The sequence below is a fragment of the Aethalodelphis obliquidens genome, unplaced genomic scaffold (assembly GCF_003676395.1).
Source record: "Aethalodelphis obliquidens isolate GAN/ISIS:26980383/991018 unplaced genomic scaffold, ASM367639v1 scaffold8, whole genome shotgun sequence".
NCBI classification, from domain to species: Eukaryota; Metazoa; Chordata; class Mammalia; order Artiodactyla; family Delphinidae; genus Aethalodelphis; species Aethalodelphis obliquidens.
In genome coordinates, this window is record NW_020837952.1 from 4,015,470 (window position 1) to 4,042,330 (window position 26,861).

The window sequence follows — 26,861 nt, forward strand, 5'->3', positions numbered from 1 at the left end:
TCTTCTGAGCTTTGAGAGTGGAGCCCATCCCTCAGGGGCCCCAGGAGAATGGATAAACCCTGAATGGAAGTCTCTAGTCTCCCAGCCCAAGGGCATGGCTGTGCTGTGCCCTGAGAGAGCCAGCCTCAGGCCTGTTCGCCTGATTTTAGTCTCTCGACTAGGGGGTTGTCTTTAAGCCATAACGTCCGCTGTAATAACTATAACAACATCACTAATAATACTTTACCTCTCAAGCAAGACATGTGCTATTCCTGGTAGGAGTGAACCCAGCCATCTTGTCAGATCCCCAAACACCCTTTTAGGTAAGTAGGGAAGCTGTATGCTCATTTTACAGATGGGAAAAGTGAGGCTCTGTCTGAGGCTTCATTCCAGTGAGTGGGTGAGCCAGGACACGAATGCTTCAAAGGCCCTTCTTCACCCCCCAGATTCCTGTCCTTGAGACATCTCTTCTTCCTATCCCCGGGTTCCCTGAACAAGCCCCTCTCCCCTGCTTTCTTCACTTGGAGAGGAAGTTCGGCTGGCTGCCGTGAGCAGATAGCTCCTCTCTTGACCTGACAGCGAGCTTCTCGAGGTGGCGGGGTGGGGAATGCTCATAGGTGTCCTACCACGGGGCTGGGCTTGGATAAGGCCCTCAATCCTTGTTTGTTGATCTCGAATTTGATTGGGCAGGATTAGGCCTGTACCTATCAGAAAATATTCTGGGCTGTGCCAACCAGCACGATCGGACGGACGTGCTTGAGGGGGAAACGCCGTCACATAGGGAATCCCCTGTGTCTGTGCTTACTGAGGCGGCCACGTGGTGCCTGGGCATATCGGGAGGCGCTGGGAACATAGGTCACACCGGTACAGCCTCCTTGTCGGATGGTGGGGCAGGAGAACTTTTTGTGTCCAAGTTGCATTGGTTTGAAGGTATAACTAGGTCCCTGGACTCCTTTCCCCATAACTGGAGAATTTCCAAAGTCCTGTGGTCAACCTGATTGACCAGTGACTGACCAATCCTGAGAGGGGAGATAAAAACAGACACACAGCTTTATCCATGGACAAATCTCAGCACTTTATTCATCCCTTGGCGGGGAGAAGGGGGCATTGCCCCAATATAGTCAGCCAGTCAGGTGGGGTGGCTGATGTGTTGTCTCTCCAGATAGTATAATACATAGCACTGATTATGCAGAAACAGGAAGAGAAGCAATAAGTTAAAAGATGTATAAGTTATGAAAAAATAATATATATATATACTTTTTATATCTTGTATCCCCACTGAGGATTTGCTCCCTTGGAAACCAATAAATAGGCAGAGAAAAACAGCAATCAGCACCCTTTTGGGACTTGAGGGATGAGTGTATGTCTGAGTTCCCTCAAGCCTGAGAGTCATTGCCCTTCAGTGCCCCCCACAGGCCTGGAGGACCCTGAGACCTAGGAGGGGGCCAGAGCCTTGGGCCACCCTCTCCTGGAAAACAAGATGAATGAATCAAAACTGGGGCTAGAAGAGGAGGTGAGGCAAGGGGCAGGTAGGGAAGGAAGGTGGCTTATGGAGTGGCAGGCTGGAGCCCCCGAAGGTGAGAGCCAAGGGGAGGAAAGAGGAGCCCCAAATCTTCTTGTTGGATCGCTGCACAATCTCTCTTTGGTTGTTATCGGGGCCCTCCCGCCCGACCTCAAGGGCTCAGCAGCTCCCAGACCCGAATGGAAAGTGCCTTCTTCATGACCCATCTACCCTCCCGCCCCGGTGGCACGGGGGCGGGCATGGAGGGAGGAGGCGTGGAGGGGGGAGAAGGGAAGGAGCTCTAACCCACAGGTATGGGTGCAGAGGAGGCGAGGGCCAGGCTGCTTGGCCCCATGCAGAGAACAGAGACGCCCAGGAGTGGGGTTCACGGGAAATGGGCCTGGGGTTTCATGGCAGGGGTGGGGCTAGGGGTCTCAAGGGCCTGGTGCACCGAAGCCAGGTTTCAGGCTGGGAAACACCTGGGTGGGAGGCAGAGAGCTCAGATCCCAGGCAAGGTGGTGAACCCCAGGATGGCAGGGAGGAGAAAGGAGGGTCCAGTTCTCCTGCCTGATCTCCGGTTGCCATGTGGCCTCCTCGCTTCCCACCTCCCCGCCAGGGAGTTCGTCACGGCAAGAATAACTTCTAGAGAAGGGGCTTGGGAGCTGGCTGGGCAGCCTGTCCACGTCTGACTGTGACCTGCTGGGAGGGACCCACAGGAGGAGGGAGGGGGCACAGGTGTCTGCGCTGATCTCAGAGGTCCGGGCTCAGGTCCCAAACACCCAGGGAGCCTCTTCCCCTCCCTTCCTGATACTGTCAGGTCTCCAGGGAGCCCAGGTGGTGCAGGAAAGCCCGGGGTCCTCAGCACCCAGCCTCCCCAGGAACTCCAGATGCGGAGGGTGCCCAGGCAGTCCCATTAGCCCCTGGTCCGTGGCTGGCCAGGGCTGGGGGAAAAAGGGCATCGCCTCGGTTCCGAGGCAGAGGCAAGGCAAGACCTGAGACGTGAACTTAGGGCAAGAGTTGGGCAAAGGGTCAGGGGGACCTTGGTTCAGAGCCCTCTGTCGTGGGGAGGAGCGAGGAGGTGCAGGAAAAACAGACGCCCGATCCCAGTTTACCCAGTCAGGAAAACCTCTGGCCAGAGGTTGGAAGGGTGGGACTGTGAGATATTGATGTGGAGCCCAGTGACTTTGAATAGCTGGTGACAGTCCTGTCGGATCCCTGGCAACCCACAGAAAGGCAGTCACTGTTTCCAACCCTCCTCTTCTTAGTTCAGGGTCAGGTTTGCCTTCCTTCCCGACCTAGAGGCTCCAAGCTGCTTTCTTGAGTTTAGCTTCTATTCCTCCTGCCGCAGGGGAATGGCGTGGGGCTCCTGGGGTCCGGGCAGCAGCCTTACTGTGAGAGCTCTGACTCCTGCGAGAGGAACTCTTCCGAGGTTTCGGTGATTTTGATCACGAGGTCTCCCCTGGTCTTCTTTTTCCAGGAGGGGGCTCTCGAGAGGCCATGCTTGGAGGCAGCTACAGGGAACATAACGGGTGGGGCAGGGTACGGGCTGGAGGTTTGGGAGCCATTTAGTATGATGCCTTTAGGGCCACGATCCCCCCGCTGTCCACCTCCCACCATGGGTTCTTGGGCCAAGCGGGCTCACCAGTTCTAGAGCTGGACTGCATGGATCTGATCATAGTGGCTGAGGGCAAGTCCATCCTGGGGGAGGAGGAAATGGTGGGATGTGAAGGGAGCCTGTGGCTTAAGCTCCCCTGGGATTGGGGGCCTGGGGACTGGCATGAGGAGGGCGATTCTTAGCTGTCACTCCCAGCTCTGGGCTGCCCTTTTGTGTGAGCCTGGCTAGCCAGCTTGTCCTCTCTGGGCTCTGTATGAATGGCTGTGATTTACTGAGCACTAATTTGTGACAGGCATTTGCTCGCAGGATCGTATTAATCCTCTGCACCACAGGCGCGCCATGCTTATGATCGGTCCATTTTCCAGATGGGAAAGCTGAGAATTTAATGAACCGGGCCGAGGTACCAGTTTGTTTCAGTGGCTGAGCCAGGATATGAATCCAGGCGTGCCAGGCTCATAGAATCATGCTGTGGGCGGGGAGGGGGTGGAGAGGGCCGGCCTTCTATGGGGCTGGTCCTACAGTCCTCCCGCGCTCCCAGCCCCACCCCGCTGGTCCAGCTCCTACCGGCTCTCCTCGCCCTCCACCAGCTTGCGGTAGGTGGCGATCTCCACGTCCAGGGCCAGCTTGGTGCTCATCAGCTCCTGGTAATCACGCAGCTGCCGCGCCATGTCCTGCTTGGCCTGCTGCAGGGCGGCCTCCAGCTGGGCCAGCTTAGCCTTGGCGTCCTGGAGGGTCAGCTCACCCTGGCTCTCGGCTGCCTTGATGTTCTCCTCCAGTTTCATGCACTGCAGCCAGGAGGACAGAGGGAAGGGGTCAGTGAGCAAAGGTGGGAGAGAGAGACCGGGCCAGGGCCAGGAACCCACCTCTGTCCTTGGTAGGGGTGTGCATGGGGAGGGAGGACCTAGCACGGCATTCCTGTAGTGGGTTAGTGGGTAGTGGGTTGCCTTGCAGCAAGAGGGCATTCAGCTAGACCTAAGGAGACGCTTTCCCAAGGCCACCAAAGGGGGAAGCACAGCAGGCCCCCAGAGGAGCCTGTCTCAACTGTCCTTAAGGGATGACACTTCTCTGGCTGGAAGCTGGGGCTTAGGCCTCCCCTCCCTTCTCTCCGTGTAGCTGGTGGGAGGCCTGGAGGGAGGCAGTGGGCTCTGGGTGTATGTGGCTGGGCCCTCCAGCGTGCCAACAGCCCCGGCCAGTTTACAGAGCACTTCTATCTGCAAGGCTCATGTGATCTGCAGAGCCATCTTAGGAGGACGGATGAGGAAACTGCGGTCCAGGGATGCTAAGTGACTTGCCCAGGGTCACTCGGCCAGGGCTTGCTTGGACTCAGCATGTGTGACTGTGTGCGTGCGTGAGAGTGGGCGAGAGCGTGTGTCCCGCGCCCCTCCCTGCTCCACCCCCAGGTGGGCACTTCGGACGCTCACGTGGCTCTTGGTGGAGAGGATCTGGGACCGGAGCTTCTGGATGTGCACTTTGAGGTCAGCGATCTCGCCGCGGCTTCTCTGGAGGCTGTTCCCAGCCTCGGCTGAGCAGGCAGCCCGCTCTTCCACCTGGAGGTTGTGGAGGAGGCGGCAGTGAGGGGCCGCTCAGTGTGTCCCCCCCGGCACCCTGGCCCCTGGCCTCTTCTTCTTCCTCACCCCCACGCCACCTCCTCCTCTGTGGCCCACCACTGCCCCTCTTCCCCCCACCACATCCGTCTCTGGATGGCCTCTCCTGGCTGCCCTAGACTGAGCCCCACGGGCCGTGCCCACACCTGGCCTGGCATTGCTGGCTGGCAGCACAACGTGAGCCTCTGAAGAGTGCAGACTGTGGGCCTGCCCCGTCCCCATCACCCCTGGAGCCGGGCACAGCGCTGGGCTCTCACATTCTCCTTTCTGCCTGTGAACTCACTGCCGTGGGCTCCGTCCCCCCGTGTTTCCCCATTTCCCTCTCCCAGAGTCTCGTGAGCCCCGAACCTGGCTCTGGGAGTACGCCTTGCCCTCTTCCAGGCTGCGAGCCGCGACAGCGTCATACTGGGCCACCACCTCCTCCATGATGCCGCTCAGGTCAACGTGGCAGCGGCTGTCCATACTCACGGTCACCGACACATCCTTCACTTGGGCTGCCAGGTCCTTCAGCTCCTGGCGGGGCACAGACTTGGGGGCTCAGGGCTGGTAGGGGGGCACCAGACCCTCAGCCAGACATAGTCCCCATTGTGCATTCATCCCCCGGGGCGAGGGGAGGGCGGGCTCCTCCCTGTCTCCCGGGAGAGATGCTCAGAGGATAGATGCCTCGCTGAACCGCCTCGCCAGCTTGGACTCTTGGGAAGCAGCTCTTGGCCCCCCCCCCCCGCTCACTCACCTGTTGGTCTTCCTCTCTGTGAGGGCAGGGAGGGACCCTTGACTCCAGAGGCCCACCCTACAAGCCTTATCCCTCTTGTTTCCCCCCGTCTACACTGTTGTCCACTCCTAGGGCAGACCACCTTCCTCCTCTCCTGGCGGGGGAGGAAAGGGCCCAGGACCTCTGGGCCTAGGGAATTCTACCATTGGGCAGCTTGGCCTCCCCTACCCCTGCCCTCCCAGGACGGGAACTCCCCGAGGGCCTGGATGAGCCGTTTTCCCCTCCAGGCCTCCATATCTGGCAGGGGAATGTCTCTGTTGAACACATGTTGGGATGGAAGCCCGTGAATGATGAGGGCAGGAGTAGACCAGAGGCTGACAGTCGAGCGTCCCCACTCCCCTGCCAGTGGCCAAGGCAGAGGTGACTCCAGGGTCGCCCTGGGGGCTCAGTGCCATCTAGCTGATGGGCTTGCCCGGCCACAGCAGGATTTAGCCTCAACATCTTCTCTTCTCTCTGTCCTTTGGGATCCTGCTTTCCCCCTCTTCTCTGTCCTCTTCTCTGCCCAGAAAATGCTAGCCTATGTTCTCAGAGACCCTGGAAGCGTTAAAAGCTCCCATTTCCCTGGGGGCTCATGATAGCCCAGGCTGTGTGTGTGCTAAGGGCTCTCCAGGCATCCTCACATCTCCTCCTCATCAGGTTGGCACGATTGTTAGCCCCAGATTACAGAGAGGAAGGAGACTGCAGCGCACAGAGTTGATGGAAACAGCTGTGAGTGCAGGGCTGGACTCCAGAGCCTTTGCGGCTCCTGCTAAGCTCACATAGTGGGGTGGACACAGGAGCTGAAGCCCCAGATCTGCTTTCTGTCATGCCCCGCAGCCTGACAGCTTTCTGGCCTGAAGGTTCAGGGGTGTTTAGAAAGGCAGGTGGGGAGGGGTGTCTTTGTAGGGGCTGCAAGGTGTCACCTCCAGGGCCCTGGGCTGCTTTCCCTGGAGGTGCTGCTCAACAACCTGGGCCCGTGTGGGGCCCGTGTGGGGAGGAGTGAGTGGGCATAAGCAGAGTGTCCGTGGCCAGCATCTTACAGACAGAGCGAGGCAGGTGGCCGGGGAGTCTCAGAGGGGGGGGGGGGGGGGCGGGGCACCGGGGGGGGGGGGGGGGGGCTCAGCCGGGGGGGGGGGGGGGGGGGGACAGAGACGGCATAGTCACTCCTGCCGGATCAAACTTTGTTTGATTCAGGATCCAAACAAGGTCCGTACACTGTCATTGGTCCATCTGTCTCTAAGTCTCTCTTATTTTGTAGCTACCATCTCCATCTCTCTCTGTCTCTGTTATTATTTTTTTCTTTTTCTTATTGAAACCACCGAGTTGCTCGCCCATAGTCTGAATTTGACCGACTGCCCTGCGTGTCGGTGTTTAACACGCTCCCTCTGGCCCCTGCGTTTCCTGAAAAGTGGCAGTTGGATCAGGAGGCCTGCTCAGATCCAGGTTTTGGTTTTGGCTCGTGACCGCATTCTGATCTTGGTTCCTGATTTTGGGCCCCCTCCCGACGCTCATCTGTCTTTCTGCTCAGCGAGGCTGTGGCTGAGGCTCTGGCGTCTGGACCTGCGGATGCTGCTGACCTGCAGCTCGTATCCCTGTGGCTGTAGACCGCAGGGTCGGGCAGCTGCGAGGCCTGCAGAGGAAGGCCGCCCCTCCCCTGTCTGCTCGCTGCCTGACCCCGCCCACTAGCATCTCTGGTGATCGGGATCGCCTCCTGGAAAAGGCAGCTTGGGCAGTGGCAGGAGCCTGTCTCCACCCTGGAGCCCGCGGGACTCTGAGCTCAGTGGCCAGCTGCCCTTTAGGGGGTTCCCCGATGGAGGGTTTTGGCCGATCTGCAGATGGACTTAACAGAGATCTCGGAGCAGAGGCAGCAGGAGGCCCCGACCCATGCCAGAATAAGGTTGACGGTGCCTACGGATTCATGCCCCAGCTCTGCTGCCTTGGGTCATCTTTGGAGACTGGCATCTCCCAGATGGAACGGACATCCCTGCCGGAGCTTGGCTGTGAACCGTTTCAGAGATGTAGCTTGGGGCTCCCTCAGTCACCATGTTGTGTAGGTGGGTGGACTTGGGGTGTTTCAGACAAAGCTCTCCAGGGACACTTCCAGCCCGGGCCTAGGGTAGCGTTTGTTGTGGACGAGGAAAAGGCTAGGGCGCTTCAGAACACAGGGCGCCACCGGGGCAAAAGGATGGGAGAAACACAGTTGATGGGGCAGCCTCGGATCCTTTCTGGAAAGAGGCAGCGTAAGCATGAGCATGGTATACAGCAGCAGGAAGTGGAGGGCTTAGAGCATCTGCAGACCTGTTCAGACAGGCCAGCCCCTGCCGGGCTGCAGAGGGCATAACAATGCTGACTTGTGTGGTGTGGGAGTGCCACCATGGGATGGGTACCTTCAAGTTGGCAAGAATTAAGCCGGGGTACAGTTCAGAGCTTCGCTTAGGAGCCAGAGTCTGAGGAGGCTGCCATGCGTATGACCACTCTCGTTGTGGTCCCCCAGGTCCGGGAAGATGGTGACTCTGAGGGGGTACCAGTACTGCTTGGTAAAATGCAGTGTTTAATGGCACTGGGGGACTTCCCCAGTGGTCCAGTGGTTAAGACTCCGCGCTTCCACTGCAGGGGGCACGGTTTCGATCCCTGCTTGGGGAACTAAGATCCTGTGTGCTGCGTGGTGTGGCCAAAAGAAAAGGGAACTGAGCTCTGAGTACCAGCACATCTTATTACCTGAGCAACCCTGGCCAAGTCTGTAAACTTAGCCGAGCCTCAGTTTTCTCATTTGAAAAATGTGTATAATTATGGAACTGAACACAGCTCACATTTAACAAATACCATGTGTCAGACACTGTTCTAAGTGTTTTAGGATATATTAGCAAAATAAATCCTCTCAACAGGCCAGTGAGCTAGGTGCTATTGTTCTCCCCATTTTACAGATGGGGAAATTGAGGCATAGAGAAATAAAGGAACCTGCTCCAGTTCACATAATCGCCAAGCCAGGATTCAAATCCCAGCTGCTCTAAAGTTCGTGATTTCTTAATCTTTATCCCTACTTTATAGGGTTATTGGGAAGAGTAAATGAGATTACATCTGGAAAGCACTCAGCCTGGTGCCTGGAATGTAGTAGGTGCTCAATGAGCAACAGCTAAGGAAACTATTGTTGTGATTGGTAACGGTGATGGAGCCGGGAGGAGGTGTCCAGGGCCTGCAGCAACCTCCCGAGGCACCGCGAAGGCAGGTGCCAAAGCAGCTTAGTCATGCCAGGTCCTCTGCAGGCATCAGCAGCCTAGGAGGTGTGCCTGGGGGCAGGGGGTTGTCAGTGGATTCCGTAGCTAATCTCCCTGGAACCAGAGTGTGTGGGTGGGGCAGGTGGCATTCTGGCTGGATGCAGCCAGGCCCCAGTGCACTTGGGAGCTGGGGTGTACCCTGGAAGCTGAGGGGAGATGGGGGCCCCAGGGTCCTCTCACAGCCTGTATTCCCGGAGGTGAGGAGTAAAGGGGTTGCCTGGGAGGCTGCAGTGTGTAGATGAGGCCCTGAGCAGCCTATGGCCATTGGCTTCTGGGAAAGGCCTTCCACAACTTATCCTGGGTGTGTGTGTGTGTGGCGTGTGTGTGTGTTTGGGGGAGAGGGGAGGGCTCTTTCCTGGGACCCTGGGGTGGGCCTATATAGCCGTGCTTTTCTGATGTCTGCTCCAAAGTTGAAACCAGAGAGTCTGGCCTCACCTGGAGCTACTTGCATCCCGCCATGTTTTCCTTCTACCTGAGCTGGCCATGGCTGGCACCTGCCTGTGCTTGGACCTGCTCTGTCTGATGCAGTATCCACTAGCTCTCTGAGGTCACGAGCACTTGAAACGTGGCCAGTCAGAACTGAGATGAGCTGGACGTGTAAAATACAGACCAGGTTTTGAAGATTTAGAATGGGAAAAAGAATGTGAAATAGCCCATTCATTTTTTATATGGATTACATGTTGAATAATCATATTTTGGATATATTGGGCTAAATAGAATACATTAAAATTATTTTTTTCCGTTTCTTTGCTTTTTAAAACAATGTGGCTACTAGGAAACTTACAATTACCTATGTGGCTTGCATTATATTTCTACTAGGCGGTGCCAGCTTAGAGCCCCGCTGGTGTGGGGAATCTTTTTAGCAATGGGTCAGTGTTGCCTTCTCAGCCTACAGAGGTGTGTGGAGAGAAACTCAAACCTCACGGCCTGATGTCAACCTGCCACTTCACTGCCTCCCAAAGCAATAATAACTGCTGTTATTATATATATTATATATAACATGTAATAATAATATATTATAAATATATTATGTTATAATATAATATATGATAGTATTTATAATATAATATAAATAATAATAAATGCACTTCTGCGTTCACTGTGGCCCTTTCTCCACAGCAGTCCTCCAGCAGCACAAGCCATACCTTTACCCCGTCTGTAGCACCCACGCTGGTCCCTACCATGGGCTGCCCATCACGCTTAGAATAAGGCCCACAGCCCATCCTGGGCCCCGGACCCTGCATGAGCTGGCCCTTGCCCTGCCTTAGCCACAGCTGCTGCTTTCTCTCCCTCCCAGGATCAAATCATTCCTGCCTCAGGTGCCTCACACGGCTCTTCCTTTGGCGGAAGCCACCTCAAGTCTCTGCTGAGTTGGATCTTCCTGGTTTGGGCCTTCACACGCTTGGGCCTCCTCTGAGATGCACCCCTGTCAACACTCGGACTCGGGGGCGGAAACCTCCCTGCCCTCTTGCAGTAAGGCATCACCCTGTTTCTTTGCATATCAGCAACTTTTCACCCTCCAAAATGATCTTGTCCACATAGGTGCTTATTAGCCTGTCCCCTCTTAGCTAAGTTGTGCCCTCCTGAGAGCAGGGAACTCGCCCGCCTGGCTCACTGCCGTGATATCAGCGCCTGGCATCTAGCGGGCCTGCCATAAACATTCGTTCAGTGAATGAACGCATTTATCCCATCACAGTCCGTTGCGCCTGGGCACCCGCTCCCCACACCACTCGGTGGGCATTGGAGCGGCCTGCCTGCGAGGGCTGCCTCCCTGCTGTTGGTGAGGGTTGGGGTGTTCTCTCAGTTCTGCTGCCTCCCATGGCTGCAGGTGGGTCTCAGGCCCACGGAAGCCCCTCTCGGGGCTGAGCCGCCGGAGAGTAGGGAGGCCCACGTGCGGCCACGAGGCCCAGTCTCGTCTCCACGGGGCGAGCCCTGAAGCCGTGGTCAGCAGCCCTAGGGCATTTCAGCAGACCTTTCTGACTGCGGTGGCGACTTTGACCCCTGCTCTGCCCTGGGCTGCGTTGCCATAGCTTGGCGCCAGCGGTTTGCGGCGCACAGGCTGCTGCACCATCATCCCCAACGAGGGTCCTGCCTGCTTGTAGATGAACTGAAGCCTCGCCCCATCAGCCTCCTCACCCCTGAGACGGGGGATGTAGAGAGGAGAACACACGTCCCAAAGGATGCCCAGGAGGCAGAGTGGCGCTGAGGGGTGGAGTCCAGCGGCAGCGCTCATCTGCTGGCGGCACTGGCAGTGGGACAGGCCTTGCTGGGCCGCTGTTCCCCCAGGCTCAGCTGAGGACATATGAGAACGTGTCTGGAGGCTCCTCTGTCTACATTTACTGGGTCTCTGTTTTTGGCTGCCCCACGCAGCATGTGGGATCTTAGTTCCCCAGGGATCGAACCCATGCCCCCTGCAGTGGAAGTGCAGAGTCTTAACCACTGGACTGCCAGGGAAGTTCTTACTGCATCATTTCTGTCTGGCAGAAGCTAGTGTTGTCTGGGAACCAGAGGATCTGACTATAGGTCTTCCCTGCCTGACCCCAAAATGGAGGGGGGTGCACTGAAGGCCTATCACAGCTAGAACTGTGGGTGTCTGTAATTTAGGCTACGGGGATGAGAGAGAGGTTAGTTCAATTAGAACGGTTGTTCAAGGCCTCCTGGTTCCCTGCCTGAGGCCACCTCCTGACCCTCGATGTACCTGGTCCCCTGCATGCCCTCAGCGCTCCAGCACACATGAAAGCAGGGCTCTCCCTGAGAGAGGCTTTGTGGGAACCTGCCGCACTCCATGAAATGAGTGACGAGGGGACACGCTGGATTATTGACAGCAGCGTGCAAGGGGTTTAGGAAACTGTTACATCTGTGGCTGCCAACAGTGAGTGCCTGCTGAAGTTTCCACGACCCACTGGACACCTCTGCCTCCCCTGCATCCCTTACCCACGGCTCAGCGGGACCCTGGCCCCATCTTCTCACCTGCTCGTAGATGCTTTTCATCAGGACCACAAAACTCTTCAGGCCTTTTAACTTGTTCTCTAGTCCTGTCCGTTGAAGACACTCTGCATCCAGGTCCTGGGGGTGGGAGCAGCTGTGAATGATGGGGGAGGGAACGGAGGGGTCCCAGGGCAGGGGTGGGGTAGGGGGAACTTTGCTTCCTGGGTGAGATGGGGGTGAGTCCCAGAGGAGACCTGGCTCAGAGCCTGGCAGAAGGAGAAGGGTGGGGACAGGTTCATGTCTCTCTGCCTGTGGTCCTGGGACTCAGCCTCTGGGGGCTTTGCTTGGGGATCCTGAGCAAAAGAGGGCAGAGTGTCCATGAGAAAGGAGCCCCCGGGGCAGGCTGGGGAGGCTACCTTCTTCAGCTGCGCAAAGGTGAACTCCATGTCCGTGCGCTTGGAGATCTCGTCCTCATACCTGGGAGGTGGGGAGGGAGGGAAGGGGGAGGCAGGGAGAGACAGAGAGAGAGAGAGGCGCTGCTCAGCTGGGTGTGGTGGGACTCAGCGAGGGTTTGTTTAACCCTCCTTGGGTGGGGCTCAGGGCCTCTGTAGCCCCATTTGGTGCCTTGTGCCGGTTAGGAAAACGTGGTCCCTTTCTTCAGGTGGATGCAGCCCCGCTCCTCCACGATACCCTAGTGCTGGCTCTGGGGCAGCAGGCAGCCCACTTCCCAGGCTCACTCCTTGATGAGCAGCCTTTCCTCTCCCAGCGGCATCTGCCCCTTCCTGGCTGTGCTTCACATTCACCTCCTCCAGGAAACCCCTCCTGTTTGTGCAGCCCTTTCACCCTGACGTTTTGTTCCCTCATCGTTTTCCCATCTCCTCCCCGGAGAGTCTCAGTTTCAAACGAGCTGTCTTCGGTTGAGTCTGCTCTGAGCATCTGCCTCGCACGTTATCCTCTCCTAACTCTACCTGTCCCTGCAGCCCCACCCTTATCCCCACTGCTTTGCTAGACAGCAGGACACCAGGCCATCTTCCCCGCAGAGGGAGGACAGGAAGGGCATGGACTTTGCAGTCAGATGGGCCCCCGGTGTGTTTGGGGGCAGGTAACTCCACCCCCCGCTTGTCTTTCGCGGTATGCACGGGTGCATGTGCATGGGTGCATGCGTGTGTGCATGTGCATGGGTGCATGCGTGTGTGCGTGGGAGCTGAAGCCCACCAGCATTCCACAAAGGTGGGTTCCCTCTCTCCTCAGATGTGCCTCTTCCTTACTCAGTCCACCTCGTTTTCAGAACAAGAACGCTGTTGGATGGGGAGACGGGCTCCCTGGATCCTTGACCTTACATTCTTGGCCCCCGGGGTTGGTGTCGGCCAGCTGCACGCTTCCCACCTGCAGCCCTGCCTGCCCCAGCGGATGTGGGGATCCTGTGGCTTCCTGTTTTCTCCCCTCCTCTTCAGGGAATGCCTGAATCACTGGCAGCTCTAATTACAGCCACCCGCCTGCCCCAGTCCCTGACCTCACAGATGGGGCAGCGTCACCCATCGCCCACGTCGACTAGCTGGACCTGCCATCCCCTAGGCCTTCTTTTCCCCCAGCCTCCCTGAGGGACTCAGGGGAGCAGGCCCCAGGGAGTGAGAGCCCATGGGGCACTTGGGCCTCTGGAACTCAGTGTGCTGAGGGCCTGCACTCTCCCCGGTCACTACCTCGGCTTCGGAGAGTTTGGAGGGACTCTGAGAGTATGGGTCATGGGGGCAGGGTGGTGGGGAGGGCCAGGGAGACTGGTTTGCAATCTGGGGCCTGCCAGGGCAAACAAAATGCCCAAGAAGCTTTACTTGCACCCCCTCCTGTGACCCTCAGAGCTGCTAGCCAGGGATGGCCTATTGGTCTCATTTCACAGATGAGGAAATCGAGGCACAGAGAGGGGCTTGGAGGCTCGTGCAGCAGGCTGGTTAAGCATGGGGCTCCGGAGCCAGACTATTTGGGTTCAATTCCTCACTGCCTTGCTAACTAGCTGTGTGACCTTGGACAGGCTGCTTCTGTGTGCCTTTGTCATGATGATGTTGATGTTGCGCGTATTAAATAAGTTCATACATAAAGCGTTCACAACGGTGCGTGGCGACTGCTATTATTATTACCCAAGCTCCCTCCTCTCCAACACCAGACCCCGGCCCTCAGCCCCTCTGTCTCAGCATTTCCAGAAAGAAACCACGGGAACCCTCATTGCAGGCGAGGGAGGGGGCAGTTCTCTGCACATCCTTCACAAATCTGACTTGAAGAGGCTTCCCTCTGGAATCTGGGGGCCTCCTGAGTTGGGGACAGGGGTCTGGGGAGCCCCAAGCTGAGCAGCTCCCACTGACTGGCCTTCCCCACGCACGCCCTGTGTCCAGCCTCCCCCCTCCCCCCACCCCTCTTCTCTGGATAGCAGAGTTCTGCCAGCCTGGGTGCAGGACCTTGGGGAGAACTGTCCAGTGGGGAGCCCTCCGAGGTGCCAAACCTCCTTTTTACCCCTCACTGCCCTTCCCAGCCTTCTGTGCAGCCTTCCAGCCCCCTTCTCGTTGACTCCACTGCATTTCAATTCCAGTTCACCCCCTCAAACAGATGCTCTTGTGCACCAGACAGCTTACAAAATCGTATGCGACATTCCTTAGTCACTTGCTGTGTGGGCTTGGGCAAGTTGCTTCCCCTTGCTGGGCCTCTGCTTCATCCTTAGTAAATAGAGGGGTTAGCTAGCTGATCCTTGGGGTCCCTGCTACATCAAAGCTTTCGGAAGTCTCCATTCCCATAGAGGCTTACGTGATGCCATGTCCCCCTATTCACCACCAATCCCTTGCCAGTCTGTCAGCCACCGGCTCCCGAAACCATTCTTAGCCCTTTTCAGCTCGTCACACCTGTACCTCCCCCCACCAAACTTGTTTATTTCTAGGAGTGAAGCTGATCTCATCGGCCTTGTAGGCTCAAGGCACACCCCTCCCTGTCAGGGCTTGGTCTGGCGCCTCCTGGCTCCTGGGGGCCCCGGGCTTTGCACAGCCAGGCTGCAGCTTCTGTGGCTCTGGCCCGCAGACCCAGAAACCCTCCAGCCTTACCTCCCCCAACTCAGGTGTGTTCCCTACCCAGAGAGGGGAAGAGAGGCCCTGAGCCTAAATAGTAAAACCAGGCAGCAGGCCAAACGAGGGGGGCTGAGCCAGATTAAGACAACAGGTAGTGTTTGTACAGAATTTCCAGTTACAAAGGGCCTCTGTGGATGTGATCTTGCTGCTCTCACGGGAGCGGCTTCCCCCGGGAGCTTGTGAGGTTAGGGATGGGACTTAGTATGCACAGCCACGTGACTGAGGACAAGCCCCCGCCCTCTCTGGGCCTCTGTTTCCTTCCCCATAAAAGGAGGATCCAAGTTGCCATCCAGCTCTGCCATCCTCTGCTCCTTTGAGGGCCAAAGACCTGCTCGGTATCAGTGAAATGAGTCGTGGGCTCTGGTGCGCCAATATGATTTGCCTCGTCACCGTCAGAATGGGCAATCAGATTCCCTGTGTGTTTCCCTAGGACCTGGGAGGGCAGGGCTCAGGGGAAAGGTGGCCCCCAGGTCAGAAAGGGGCCCAGCCTCGAGGACCAGCCCAGGCCAGGGCTGTAGATCATGCCAGTTGGCTGGGAAGTCCCAGCCAGATCCACAGATGAGGAAACTGAGGTCCCTAGAGAGGGGAGAGCTCTCTGTGTGACCCTCCCCTCTGCATGTGGTCTGAGCAGGGGAGGCCATGCGGAGAGGCGGTGGGCAAAAGCCCAGCCAGGTCCCTGGACTCCTGACAGGCTGCCTCCACCCTCTGACTCTGGAGGCTTTGGGCCTCGCCTCAGATCCCTGGCCGGGGGTCCAGCCCAAGCCCTGCCGGAGGAGGGTGCGGGCTCAACCGCACCCTGTCCTCCCCTCACCCTGGCCGGGGGCCTCCTTGCAAGGAGACCGGCCTCTCTGCTCTGCCCAGCCTCCTTGTCCTTGAAGCCGTGGCCGTTGTCTGGTCAGAAAGGGTCACCTCTCCTCTGAGCTACCAGGGTAACTGGTCTGCTTTTCTAGACTGGCTGAGTCAGCTCAGCAAGCCCGAGTCAAGGACCGCTGTGTGCTGGGCACTCAGCCTTTTAGGGGTCAGAAAAGGGGCCGTTTATCAGCCCCGGGCACCACGCTGAACTCTCGACTTCCTCCTCACACCAGCCTTAGCTTGGCGTCAACCATCACCGTTCCCCCTCCACATGGGAGGAGACTGGGGTTCACGTGTGAGGCGACTTGCCCGAGGTCACAGAGCTAATGAGGGGTGTGGGCAGGGAGTAACCCCCTCCCACAGGACACAGTCATGCCCAAACCTGGGCCGTTAACCACTGGGCCATACTGCTTGCCAGCCGCTTGTCCCCCTGTCTGTGTGTCCCATTAGGTTATAAGAGCATCCTGCGGGCTGGGGCTGTTCTCCTCATCTCTCTCTAGATCCCAAGTCCACTATTGAGGTCAGGCACGCATTACCTCTAGGGGACTGTTTCCTTGTGCAAACAGACCCCATCATTTCTGCTCCTTGCCAGCCCAAGAGAGGTCAACATCCCAGGCTACGTTCAAAGCAGGAGCCCATCTGTTGCTCTAGCTAGTGACACAACTTCCCATTGCCAGAGGGTCGTGTGGCCGAGAGCCAGTGTGTTTATGGGCACAATGGGGATGCGAGCTGTGACAGTGCCCAGGGGCCAGCAAGCACAGGGCTTGGCCGTCAGCCAGCATGAGACTGGCTTCGTCATAAGGGTCACTATTTGGGGGGTCACTGTAGCTTCACTGTCACATCCTCCCAGTATTTATAGAGTACCGCTAGCACCTTGCAGGTCTTGAATAAGCAACTGTGGACTAAAGAATTGTTTTCTAAAGAAGTTTCCTCTTTTTCTGGCCTGGGCTCCCGGACCCACCTGAGCGCAGCTTGGTCCCCAGCCTCAGTCCCGGCCCACATGCCCATAGGGCGCCCCTACCTGATCTGAAACGCCTTCACCGTCTCAAGCTCCTGCCGCAGTTTGGTCTCAAGCTGGCCCCCTTCCTGGTTCACTTCGCGCAGTTTCTCCCGCAGTCGGCCCTGGTGCTCCTCGTAGAGGTGTCCAAGGTCAAAGGCTGCCGAGTCCCGGCTCTGCAGGAAGCGCCATCGGGTTTCCAGCAGCTGGTTGCGATGCTCCAGGGCTCGCACCTGGGAGAGCGGAAGGGCTGCCGTGAGAGGGCCAGGTGCGGCCCAGCCAGCCCACGCCCCTTCCGGGGGCCTCCATGCGAAGTGGCAGCTCATCTGTCCGGAGCACACCCGCGGAGCACACCCACCCCGGGCCCTCACTCAGAGCCTTCAGGTGGCATCTCCAATTACTGATTGTTCAAACTGTAGATGGTGAAATAAGGATGGAATCTGAGAATCCCAGGGAGGTGGAGACGATTAGCGAAGGTTTCCTACGGGAGGGCCGGGGCCAAGGAGATGAGGGAAGGGGGACTAAGCTGTGAACTGCCCACATGTGACAGGCTCTCCAGGCCTGCCTGGGGCTTGGGTGGGAGACCCCACGGAACGTGGGGTGTCAGAGGCCTGTCTGCCGCCCACCTCGGCAAGCCCGGTCTCATCTTGCCTTGGAAACTCAGCAGGGTAGGGCCTGGTTAGTTCTTAAATGCTAATCCTCCCCACAACCCTGGACTTGTAGCCCCTCCAAGCCTCAGTTTCCCCAGCTAGAAGTCAGGGATGACGTCACCTGCCCTGCCCACCTGCAGAGAGAAGAACCCGGGGATGTGCTTTGAGGCAGCAAATAGCAAACTGCTCTGGCTCCCACCGTGCACCGGGCCTTTTCCTACCTGCTGGACATCTTTAACGCACTAAACCCCCAAACAACCCGACGGGGTAGGTGTTATTTTCAGCTGCACTTTACAGACAACGGAACAGGGTACAGGGAGGTGAAGTAGCTTGCCCAAGGTCACACAGTTAGCAAGTGGCAGGGCCAGGCGCGGAATCCAGGCAGTTTGGGTTTAGAATGTTTGAACCGCTGCAGCATAGGCCTCTGGTTGGCTGCAAGGTCTCTGCAGGCCCTGGGACCCAGCTGCCCTTGCTGGGCTGGCTTCTGCCTCTAGTTAGGGCCTGTCTTGCCTTGAGGGCTCTGGGCCCAGGGCTCCTTTCAAACTCTGCGTCCTTTTCACACTCTCCTGCTCAGACTTCTGCAGGGGCTCCTACAGCTCCCACCCCAGCCACCGGCAGATTGGCAGGGTCCCTCCTGAGTCCTCTCCTTCCCTCCACCCAGTTCAGCCCAGCGCAGCCTGGGGGCTCCCCCTGCCTCTTCCCCACCCCGCCTGTCCTCTCCAGGCCCGACCTTTCTCGGGCACTCACTCTCCTTCCCACCATCCCAGCCCCTCCTCCACGTGCTCCCAGCCGCCTCCCCTCTTCCCTCCAGTATTTGGCCCTCGTTTGTCCTGATCCCCCACGCACCCTATCAGACTGAGAGCCATCTGCTTGCCTCTTGGGGTCCCTAGCGCATCAGAGCCCGGGACGTGGGTAAGCCACCGAGGTGAGACGGGTGGCTGGGGCGAGGCGCCTGGACAGTGCAGGCTGTTGTTGTCATGAGGATGTTGTGACAACGAGCCTGGTGAGGTTCCCTATGACCACAGGCAAGTAGCTGGACCTCCTCCCGTGCACGGCTGGCATCAGCTCCCAGAATCACATCCTGAAAAGCCAGAACCACAGCCAGGAGCCTTTTGGATCAGCGGGTCTATACCCTTCATATACAGAGGAGGAGATAGGGGCCCAGGGCAGTCAGGTCACGTGTCCAGGGTGTCTACAGCAACTCGGTGGCCAAGCTGCACACACAGGCCCATCTGACGGCAGCTGCCACGCTGGACATTCGTGGTCCTCTTCCTCCTGAATTTGGGTGCCGGGTGGGCTCGCCTCTCTTTCTGTCCTGCCCACGTTCCCGGGTTTCCCTGAGATACTCTGCTGCTCTGCGGAAGGCCCCTTTGACCCTTGCAGCAGACAACACCAGCGGGAACACTGGACAATGGCATTTGTGGGCTGTCATTCCCCTCCTTAACTTCCACTGGGACCGGTAAATTCTGCTTGAAGCTGACTTTAAGCCTACAGTTTGATGTCATCGCCATCAAACAGGTTCAGTAGGGATGCAGTCGAGAGAGTTTCTGTCCTCCTTGTGTGTGTGAGGGATTGCTGGGTGGGGGTGAGGGCAGGTTTCTGCTCACTCCACCTTCCCTGTGTTTTGACAAGTAAGAGCCCCATGTTTATACTGGGGGTGGGGTGGGAGGAGAGATGTGAGGCTCCTTCCTCCACCCATAAGCAACCAAAAAGCCCTTTAGACCAGGAAGTCCTTCCCTTAGTCTAACCTCAATCCCCTATGCTTTAGTACTTGCCTGCTGGGAGATGGGGTGCATTTGGCCAGCCAGTCCAAGGGCACTTTTGCCTCTGGGGGATCCAGGGAAGCCCCCTCTCCCTGCTGCCCTTGGGGGAGTTGCTTGTTGTCTCAGTGGGTGGGGATGGAAACTCATCCCCCACCCAGAACCTTCCCTGCAGAAGGGCTCCTCCCTCTCTCGGAACAAAGGCCTTGGGAGGGCAGGAAATCCTGGCACCCTGTGAGGTGCAGGGTTAACTGCTTCCAACCTGTCAAGGCTGCCGAGCACCCCCCTCTCATTCCCCTTCCTCCCCATCCTGGCTGACCCCTGCCCTTAGATCACAGGCGGCAGCTCTAGAGGAGCGTCAGAGAGCAAGCCCCTGGTCTACCTGCTTCCCATTTTACAGATGAAGGAACAGGCTCAGAAGCACAGAACTCACTGTGACCCAACTCCAGGGTCCCGGGCCGCCCTGTTGAAAAGCAGGCCCAAATGAGGGTGGGGAGAGATGTGCTTTCTGTGGAGGGAGCTGAGCAGCCTGGGCTGGGCTGGGACCCCCCTCTGAGGAGGGGGGGCTGACCGCCTGGGAGGCTTCACGTCCCCAGCCCATAGCCCACAGTCCGTGCCCATGAGCGTTCGGAGCGATGCCTCTGGCGCTTGCAGGTCCTATTCCTCAGGTGGGGGTGGTGTCACATCCGCTGCCTCCAGCCAGAACTTGGCTTTGCCTACGGAGCCTCAGGGTCTCTTCGTCAGGAAGGGCTGGTTTGTGCCTTCCCTCGTGCAGGTGCCCAATGGCTCTGGTGACTTCCAGAGGCCACACACACCAAGGGAAGATACTGTGCCCGACTCTCTGTCCCCAGCCTTTTTACCACCCCTCTGGGATTCCCCCTCTATAGCCTCCTTGGGCGCCACTGGTAGAGTCCTCCCTCTTGTCCCACCTCCATCCCCTCTGGTGTCTGCGTGTGAGGGTGACAGGGCCCAGCCAGCAGCCTCTGCTGGATGTTGGCATTACCCTCTCCCTTCCTCCCTCGGCCTCCCCTCCTTCATGGCTGCAGCTGTACCAGTCCTTCCACTGGCATGAGCTCAGGGCTACCCTCAGAGCAGGAGCAGAGCAGGGAAGTGGAGTCTGAAGCACAGAGAGGGTAAGTGCCTTGCCCAAGGAAACACAGCCTCCAAGTGGAAGAATTAGCATCGCTCCAGGGCCCCTCGGTGGACTCCTGGGGGTCTCCCCGCCGACCCTCTCCCTCGTCCTCCTCTTCCTCAGTGCTCTCTGATTTCTCTCGGTGCCTCAGAGGGCCCAGAAGGGGATGTGGAGCTGGAGGGTGGCCCTGCCTGTCTCTTCTCTTTGCCTAGAGCCCACCCCTCCACTGGTGATGGCGTCTCACCCCCTGGCTCATGCATCTCTATCCAGCCCCATGCTGCACGCCTACCCACGAAGCTCCCCCCGCCTCCCTCCATCAGGGCCCTTCCTTTCCTCTTACCAGGCTCCCTCCTGCCTGGAAGGGACTAAATGGGTTCAGGAGTTCCCTGGGCCGGGCCCATTTATGGTATTTTTAATATAACAAACAGAATGCACCTGGTACGTGGTAAGGGCTTTATAAATGCTTTTCAAAAATGATCCCGTTTGACAAGCTCATTACACCGATGTGTAATGAGGCACAGAGAGGCTAAATAATTTGCCTGAGGTTATGCGGCCGGTCAGAGGTGAGGCCAGGATGCAAACCCAGCAACGCGACTCCAAGTTTCACGTTCTTAACCTCTGCTTGCTTCCCCTTGGGCCCTCACGGTCTTTACAAGGAGGGATTCGAGCTAATAACAGACCTTCTCCATAGAGTTGGTGGATCGGCTGGGACTCCTTGGGCAGAGCCCCAGCGATCAGCTTCCCCAAGGGGCTGGCACCCCGGCTGCCTGCGTCCCACCCTGAAGAGCACCCTCCTCAAGGCCAAGTCTTGAACTGCGGATTGGGAAGCTCCAGTTCTTCTGAAGATCTTAGAGGGCATCGCCCTGGCCCTGGGAACAGAACCCAGACCCCTCGGGCCCCTCCCTGTGCCTACACACCCCTCCTGTCCCCATGGCGGAGAGGCACAGGGTGATATCAGCCCTGGCGTCCAGGGAGAAAGCCACCCATCCGCGCCGAATTACAAATTACGTAGCTCGTGAAACATTCCTTTTAAGGGATTAAGCTGTATTTGGAGAGGAGGTGGCCCTGCAGGGACCTGCCTTCCCAGGGCAGCGGGCTCTTCTAGGCTCTGGTTGTCCTCCAGTTGTCACTTCTCCTCCACACCCCTACCCCAGGCACCCCAGGTGTGGGTGCAGGAATGCTGGTCTGGACGCATGAATGCGGGAGAGGGGGCCGGGGAGAAATGACTCCCACCTCGGAGGCTACTGGCTTCGTGTCTCACAGACCTGAGTTCAAGTCCAGACCGTACCCTTGCTGGTTGTGTGACCTTGGGCAAGGTACTTCACCCCTGGGCTGCTCTGTCTACACAGGAGGGGAACTAGCCACTGTGGAGCGCCGGGTGGTGTGGGCAGAGCACAAGCCGGTGCTCCACAAGTTACTTTCTTCCCTCTTCCCCTCTCTGTGAGTGCCCACCTAGTGGAAGTACAGAGGGACACAGGCTGGGAGAGCAAGGGGAAGAGAGGGACCCAGCCAGGGGCAGAAGGATGAGGGGTGGGGGGCAAGAAAGTTGAGTTTTCCTTATCTGTAAAATGGGCATGAAAATGACTTCTTTCCTAAGGTTGAGGGAAATTGAGATAAATATGTAAAGTACCCAGCACAGTTCCTGGCACATGGTGAGCTGTTAATGGTCAGTAGCTGTTACCATCTGACTACCATTCTCGGGCAGGGCAGCAGGGAGCAGAGCTGGGAGGGCTGGTTAGGGGAGGTCCTTGGAGGAGGTGAGTGAGGACCGGCTTTGGGAGGTAGACAGGACTTCCTTGGAGCCCTTGAAGCCCTTGCCCTGGGCCGGAGATGGACACCAGTGCCCAGACCGGCATGCTGGCCATGGCAGTGGGGTCCAGGAAGTGGGGTGCCAGGGACTCAATCCCTCTACTCAGGTGGGTGCAGGGAGGACCGGCTGGCCACCTGTTTCTGACTCGCAGCGTCCATCCCTTGCATTCCTATCTCCTGACAAGCCACAGCTGCAGCCCCATTCTGCAGCCTCCTTCTGGCCTCCCCACATGTGCTGCCTGCCCCCCGCCCCCAGCCCTTGCCGGTGTTTCTGACCCTGGGAAGCTGAACAGAGCCAGCAGCGTGGACAGGAAGGTGGGCCCTGTCCCTCTGCCTTGGAGTCGGACTGCATGCAGCCCAGGCCCCCATCGGCCATCCTTATGAGGGGGCATCCTCTTGGCCACACTCAGAGCCCCTCCCTAGTCCACGCCTGGGAGGGAGGGTGAGCCCAGGCCATGCAGCACATTATTTTCCTGACACCCCTCAGAGGCCATTCCGGGGTCCCTCTCTCCCCACATCAGGGTGGCGCAGGCACTCCCCTCCCCATCTCTCCGCTCAGAGCCTGCGGAGTTAGCAGTGCCGACTTCCCATTGGCTGGGCGCGGGCGTGGGACGTGATGCTTGGGAGGTACAGAGCTCAGCCACCTGCCCAGGGCTTACTTTTGAGACAGCCCCTCCACACCTTTGCTCACCTTGCCGATCAGGGAGGCAAACTTATCATTGAGGACCTTCATTTCCTCCTTCTTCTGGCTCTCCTGCTGCTGGGTGGCTGGGTCCACCTTGAGGTCCAGAGGTACTAGCAGGCTGGGGTTCACGGTCACCCTGGGGATGGTGCTAGCTGTCAGGCAGCCTGTGAGGCTGCTGGAGCTGAAGCCCGGCTCGGGGGCCCTGTAATTGCTCCATCCGGAGGTGCCAGGCCAGGCACCGCTCGCCTGGGTCACCTCACAGCTGGTGAGGTTGCCGAAGCCGACGACGCAGGAGCGGCAGGCCATTGCAGGTCCCGGGACCCGGAGCGGGCAGGGCGCAGTGAGGGGCGAGCAAGCCTGAGGGGTGGCGGCAGCTGGCTCCGGTCGCAGGCAGGGCAGGCTGGGGACTGAGGAGCAGACACCTGTCACACAGTGCTCATTAGCTCCTCGAAGGCGTGACGCCTCTCAGCCCGACCAACCTGTTAGATGATGTGGTTCCTGCCCCTCCCCCGGCACCATGGACCCATCTCCTCCCGGGGCAGGGATCTGCCTTGCTGAGGGGGGCTGTTCATAGGCCTCCCAACCAAGCCAGGCCTGGCTCCAGGGGAGAGGGACATAGCTGGGCTGGCTGGCTGGGTGGGTGTCGGGTGGTAGCCAGAGGAAAGGCAGCTTCAATGAAGAAGGAGAGAGAGAGAGAGAGAGAGCGCGCTATGCCTCTCACCGAAGACCTCATCGCATACCTGAAGGCTGACGTATCTAGGCTTACATATTTCTGGAAAAGATGAGACAAGCGCAGGCCCTGGGCTCCTGAGTGTATGGCAGCTGTCCTGGGCACCGTGCCAGGCTGGCATTGGAAAACCGCACCTTGACTGTTTATTTTCTACATGCGCAAGAGTCTCCCCTGCTTATCTTCTCCTCTTCCTTTCTTCCTCCTGCTCTCCCTCCTTCCTGCTTTTGATCTATTATTTATTGAGTACCTACTGTGTGCCTTCCACCATCTGAGGGGCTGGAGAGGAAATAGATGGTGGAGGTCAAGAGCCTGTGGCTTTGGACAAGTGAGACTTGGTTCAAGACCCAGCATGGGGATTTCCCTGGTGGTGCAGTGGGTGAGACTCCGCGCTCCCAATGCAGGGGGCCCAGGCCAGGGAACTAGATCCCACACGCACGCCGCAACTAAGAGTTCGCATCCCACATCGAAGGAGACTGCCTGCCGCAACTAAGACCCTGCGCGACCAGATCATCCCTGCCCAAACCTAAAAAAAGAATTTCATCTTAAATATGAAGTGTAAGTAGAAAAGACACTGATTTGCTCCCGCAGAGACTCTGATGGAGTGGTAGAGGGTTCGGCCAGCCCAGGGCACTCCCTCCTGCCTTCCTGAAGTTCCGGAGACACTGCTCTTCCACTTCCAGGCACTTTCCAGCTCTCCCGGGCCTGTCTCTTCCTTCCTCCCTGGCCTGATGTCCCAGGGCGCTCTTGCCCTGGCTGGATGGCTCTGTGTGCCCTCCCTGGACCTGGTGCACCGCCCTAGGTGGTGGGGCTACAGCAGAGAGAGGAGCGTGCCTGGGAGAGACTCCTGTGGTCACAGGGGTGGAGAGCTCTCTGGGACTGGAGGGGGAGACAGGCCGGAGATGGGAGCTCCTGCCTGGGTCACATCGCCCCTTCCAGGCCTCCTGCCTCCCAGGCTAGACCTCCGTCCTACACAGTGGGCATTTCTGGCTCCACTGGGGCACAGGAATCTGCCCCGAGGGCACGAGCCTATCCTGAGGCTGGATCCCAGGCTCTGATGCTGGGGGTGGGCTGCTGAGACACTTCTGGGTGATGGGGTCACTGCAGGGGTGTCTGTGCAGTGTTTCTGGGGTAAGTTTGGGTACCTGGGCAGTCTCCCAACCCCTCCTGACATGTGCTTCCCCTCCCCCATGCAGCGCCCACCTGCCTCCCTGACCTGGTATCTGAATAACATGTGGTGGAACTCAGCACCCTGCCCGCCCCAACCTTGACTACCCCTGCGTGCTCTGCGGGGAGTGGGGAGGGCAGACAAAGGCGTACGGGCCCTGCTGGTGCCAAGACAGCAGCAGACACGTCATGTATGTCCCCAGTGCTTTACATGGATTAGCTCCTCAAACCCTCACGACACTCATCCTTCGCAGACGCTTTAATTCTCACCAGCCCCTGTTTACAGAGGGGGAAGCTGAGGCTCGGAGGGGTTGAGCGTCTGGTCTGTTGATAGCAATTTATAAGCAATGGATTTGAACCCAGACAGTTGGAATTAGGAGTCCTTCCTCTTGTCTCAGCCTCTAAGCCAGGTGACTCCTGGAAAGGGCAGTGAGATGGAAAAGGAAGCTGTCTTCTTACATCTGGGGCTCGATTCCGCCTAACTGTCTTTAAGCTGGATGCTCAGTTCTCCAGAGACCTTTGGATAACTCAAGTCTGCTGTTCCTCGCTGACCTCCATCAGCCCCTGTGTTTTGACAAGTCACAGTCCCTGGCTTCGAGGCTGGCCCTGCAGGGCGGTCTCTGGGGCCCGAGCACTGGGCGGCCTTCCTTGCGGGTGGCCTGGCTTCTTGGAGGCACGGAGGGCACGCTGACCTTGGACGCTGCGTGTGGGGAGAGGGATGTGGTCCCACCTGCTGCTTCCTCTCTGGCCCAGAAGTCTTCCATGGGTGCAGTCACAGAGGTGTCTTTGGCTGTCACAGCTCTGGCTACTGAACAGGAAGTGCAGCAAAAAAGCCCCAAACATAACTCCACGGAAGCACCCAGACCCCCCTTCCTCCCCTTCTCCTTCCCTACCCTAGCTTCACGCATGCCTCCCTCCACCCCTGAGTTAACATCCTGGGGGGTCCACTGTACAGGCCCCTGACTTTGCACCCTAACCGAGGACCTGACATAAACCCTCTCCTGGCCTCGATATGAGCCCAAACTTCCTAGGGGTTCAGGCCCCCAGGGGGCAGGAAGCCTGGCAGGGGTTAGGAGAGGGAAGGTGGAGGGTGGGCGAAAATTTCAGTCTCTCTGGGGTATGTTTGGGGACCTGGGCAGTCTCCCAACCCCTCCTGGATCTACTCACAGACAAACCTTGGGGCTTCTGGTGGGACATGAGCTCGGGTGAGCCCAGCTGGAGACAGCGTCTTGTGCCCCTTAGGGATACTGGAGCCCTGTCCTGCTTGATCCTTACAAGTCCAGGGACAGAAATCTCCATCCCTCACCTTCCACTGCGAGTCCGCCTCCTTTGCCCCTGGTCCCCTGTCACTGGCGACAGGAGGCAAAATCCTGATCATCCAGGAGGCCGAGACAAGGTGGAAGTGGGACAGGCGCTGGCCAGAGCTAAGAATGGGGGAGGCTCGGGCCCCTGAAATTGGTCCTCAGAGAAGCAAGGGGGAGTTTTCTTATTTTCTCTACTTCCTCCTTCCTTCTATTTCTCTCTCCAGGTCACTACCCCCCAACAGCTGATGTATCTCTGCTCACTCTCATCCACCCCTTGTTTCTTGCCTCCCTGCCTGCCTGTCCCTCTGGGACAGTCCTGGTCCAGGGCTCCTCCATCTCTCAGCCCTGGGATAGGAGAGGCATCCTGGCCCCACAGCCCGGCTGGATGGCGTTATGGGAATGGCACGGCCGTGTCACAGTTTCAGTGCCTCGTCTGTGCGTTTTCCCCCTTTGGCCCAGGCAGGCCTGGGATAATGCAGGACAGCAATGCATAGTTGCTGGATGCATGTGCCAGTGAGCACATCCTAGCCTGCCTGAGGCTCTGGGGCGGGACGTGGCTCTTGGCGAGACAGACAGGGACTCCGGGCGAGGAAGACTCTTAGCCTCACCCCAGGGCATGATGGGAAGGCCGGGCCACTTCTCCAGGAAGCTTCCCAGATGAACCTGCTTAGGTTTTCTGCCCCTCTCTCCTCCTCTCTCCAAAATGCACACCCACACCTATGCCCTCGCCTGGGTCAGTGCCCTCTCTCTTTGTGCAATCCGTGGCTTGGTGGAAAGAATTTCTGAGGGTCCCAGAACTGGGGACTGGGAAGCTGAGAGTAGACTGGGAAGGGCTGCGGCCAAGAAGGGGGACCAATAGCAAGGATGGAGAATTAAAAACCGTGCCTGTGAAGCTCCCTCCACGTGCCAGGCAGGCTGTGGAGACACGGGAGAGGCACTGACCCGGGGGAAGGTGTTTGGGGCAGTGAGCAAAGGCTTGAAGGAGGAGGAAGACGTGTCCAGGAAGGGTGTGGGGAGGTTC

The 26,861-nt window shown here is 58.2% G+C and overlaps 1 protein-coding gene across 4 annotated transcripts; it reads right to left on the bottom strand.

Moving 5' to 3' along the window:
* Nucleotides 1–1,033: 1,033 nt before the first annotated feature.
* KRT80 (keratin 80) lies at nt 1,034–23,289 on the bottom strand. 4 transcript variants are annotated; one of them, XM_027106372.1, is made up of 9 exons: nt 22,649–23,289; nt 16,631–16,839; nt 12,070–12,130; nt 11,696–11,791; nt 5,048–5,212; nt 4,517–4,642; nt 3,660–3,880; nt 3,123–3,178; nt 1,034–2,991 (listed from the first exon to the last, which is right to left on the bottom strand). In XM_027106372.1, exons 1-9 carry the CDS (start codon nt 22,946–22,948, stop codon nt 2,867–2,869), a joined length of 1,359 nt encoding a protein of 452 aa, XP_026962173.1. In that variant the 5' UTR covers nt 22,949–23,289; the 3' UTR covers nt 1,034–2,866. The 4 variants fall into 4 exon arrangements, with proteins under 4 accessions (XP_026962173.1, XP_026962175.1, XP_026962174.1 ...); XM_027106376.1 differs by having other exon boundaries at nt 2,873–3,026; XM_027106374.1 differs by lacking the exon at nt 3,123–3,178 and having other exon boundaries at nt 1,034–3,026.
* Between the last annotated feature and the right edge of the window lie 3,572 nt (nt 23,290–26,861).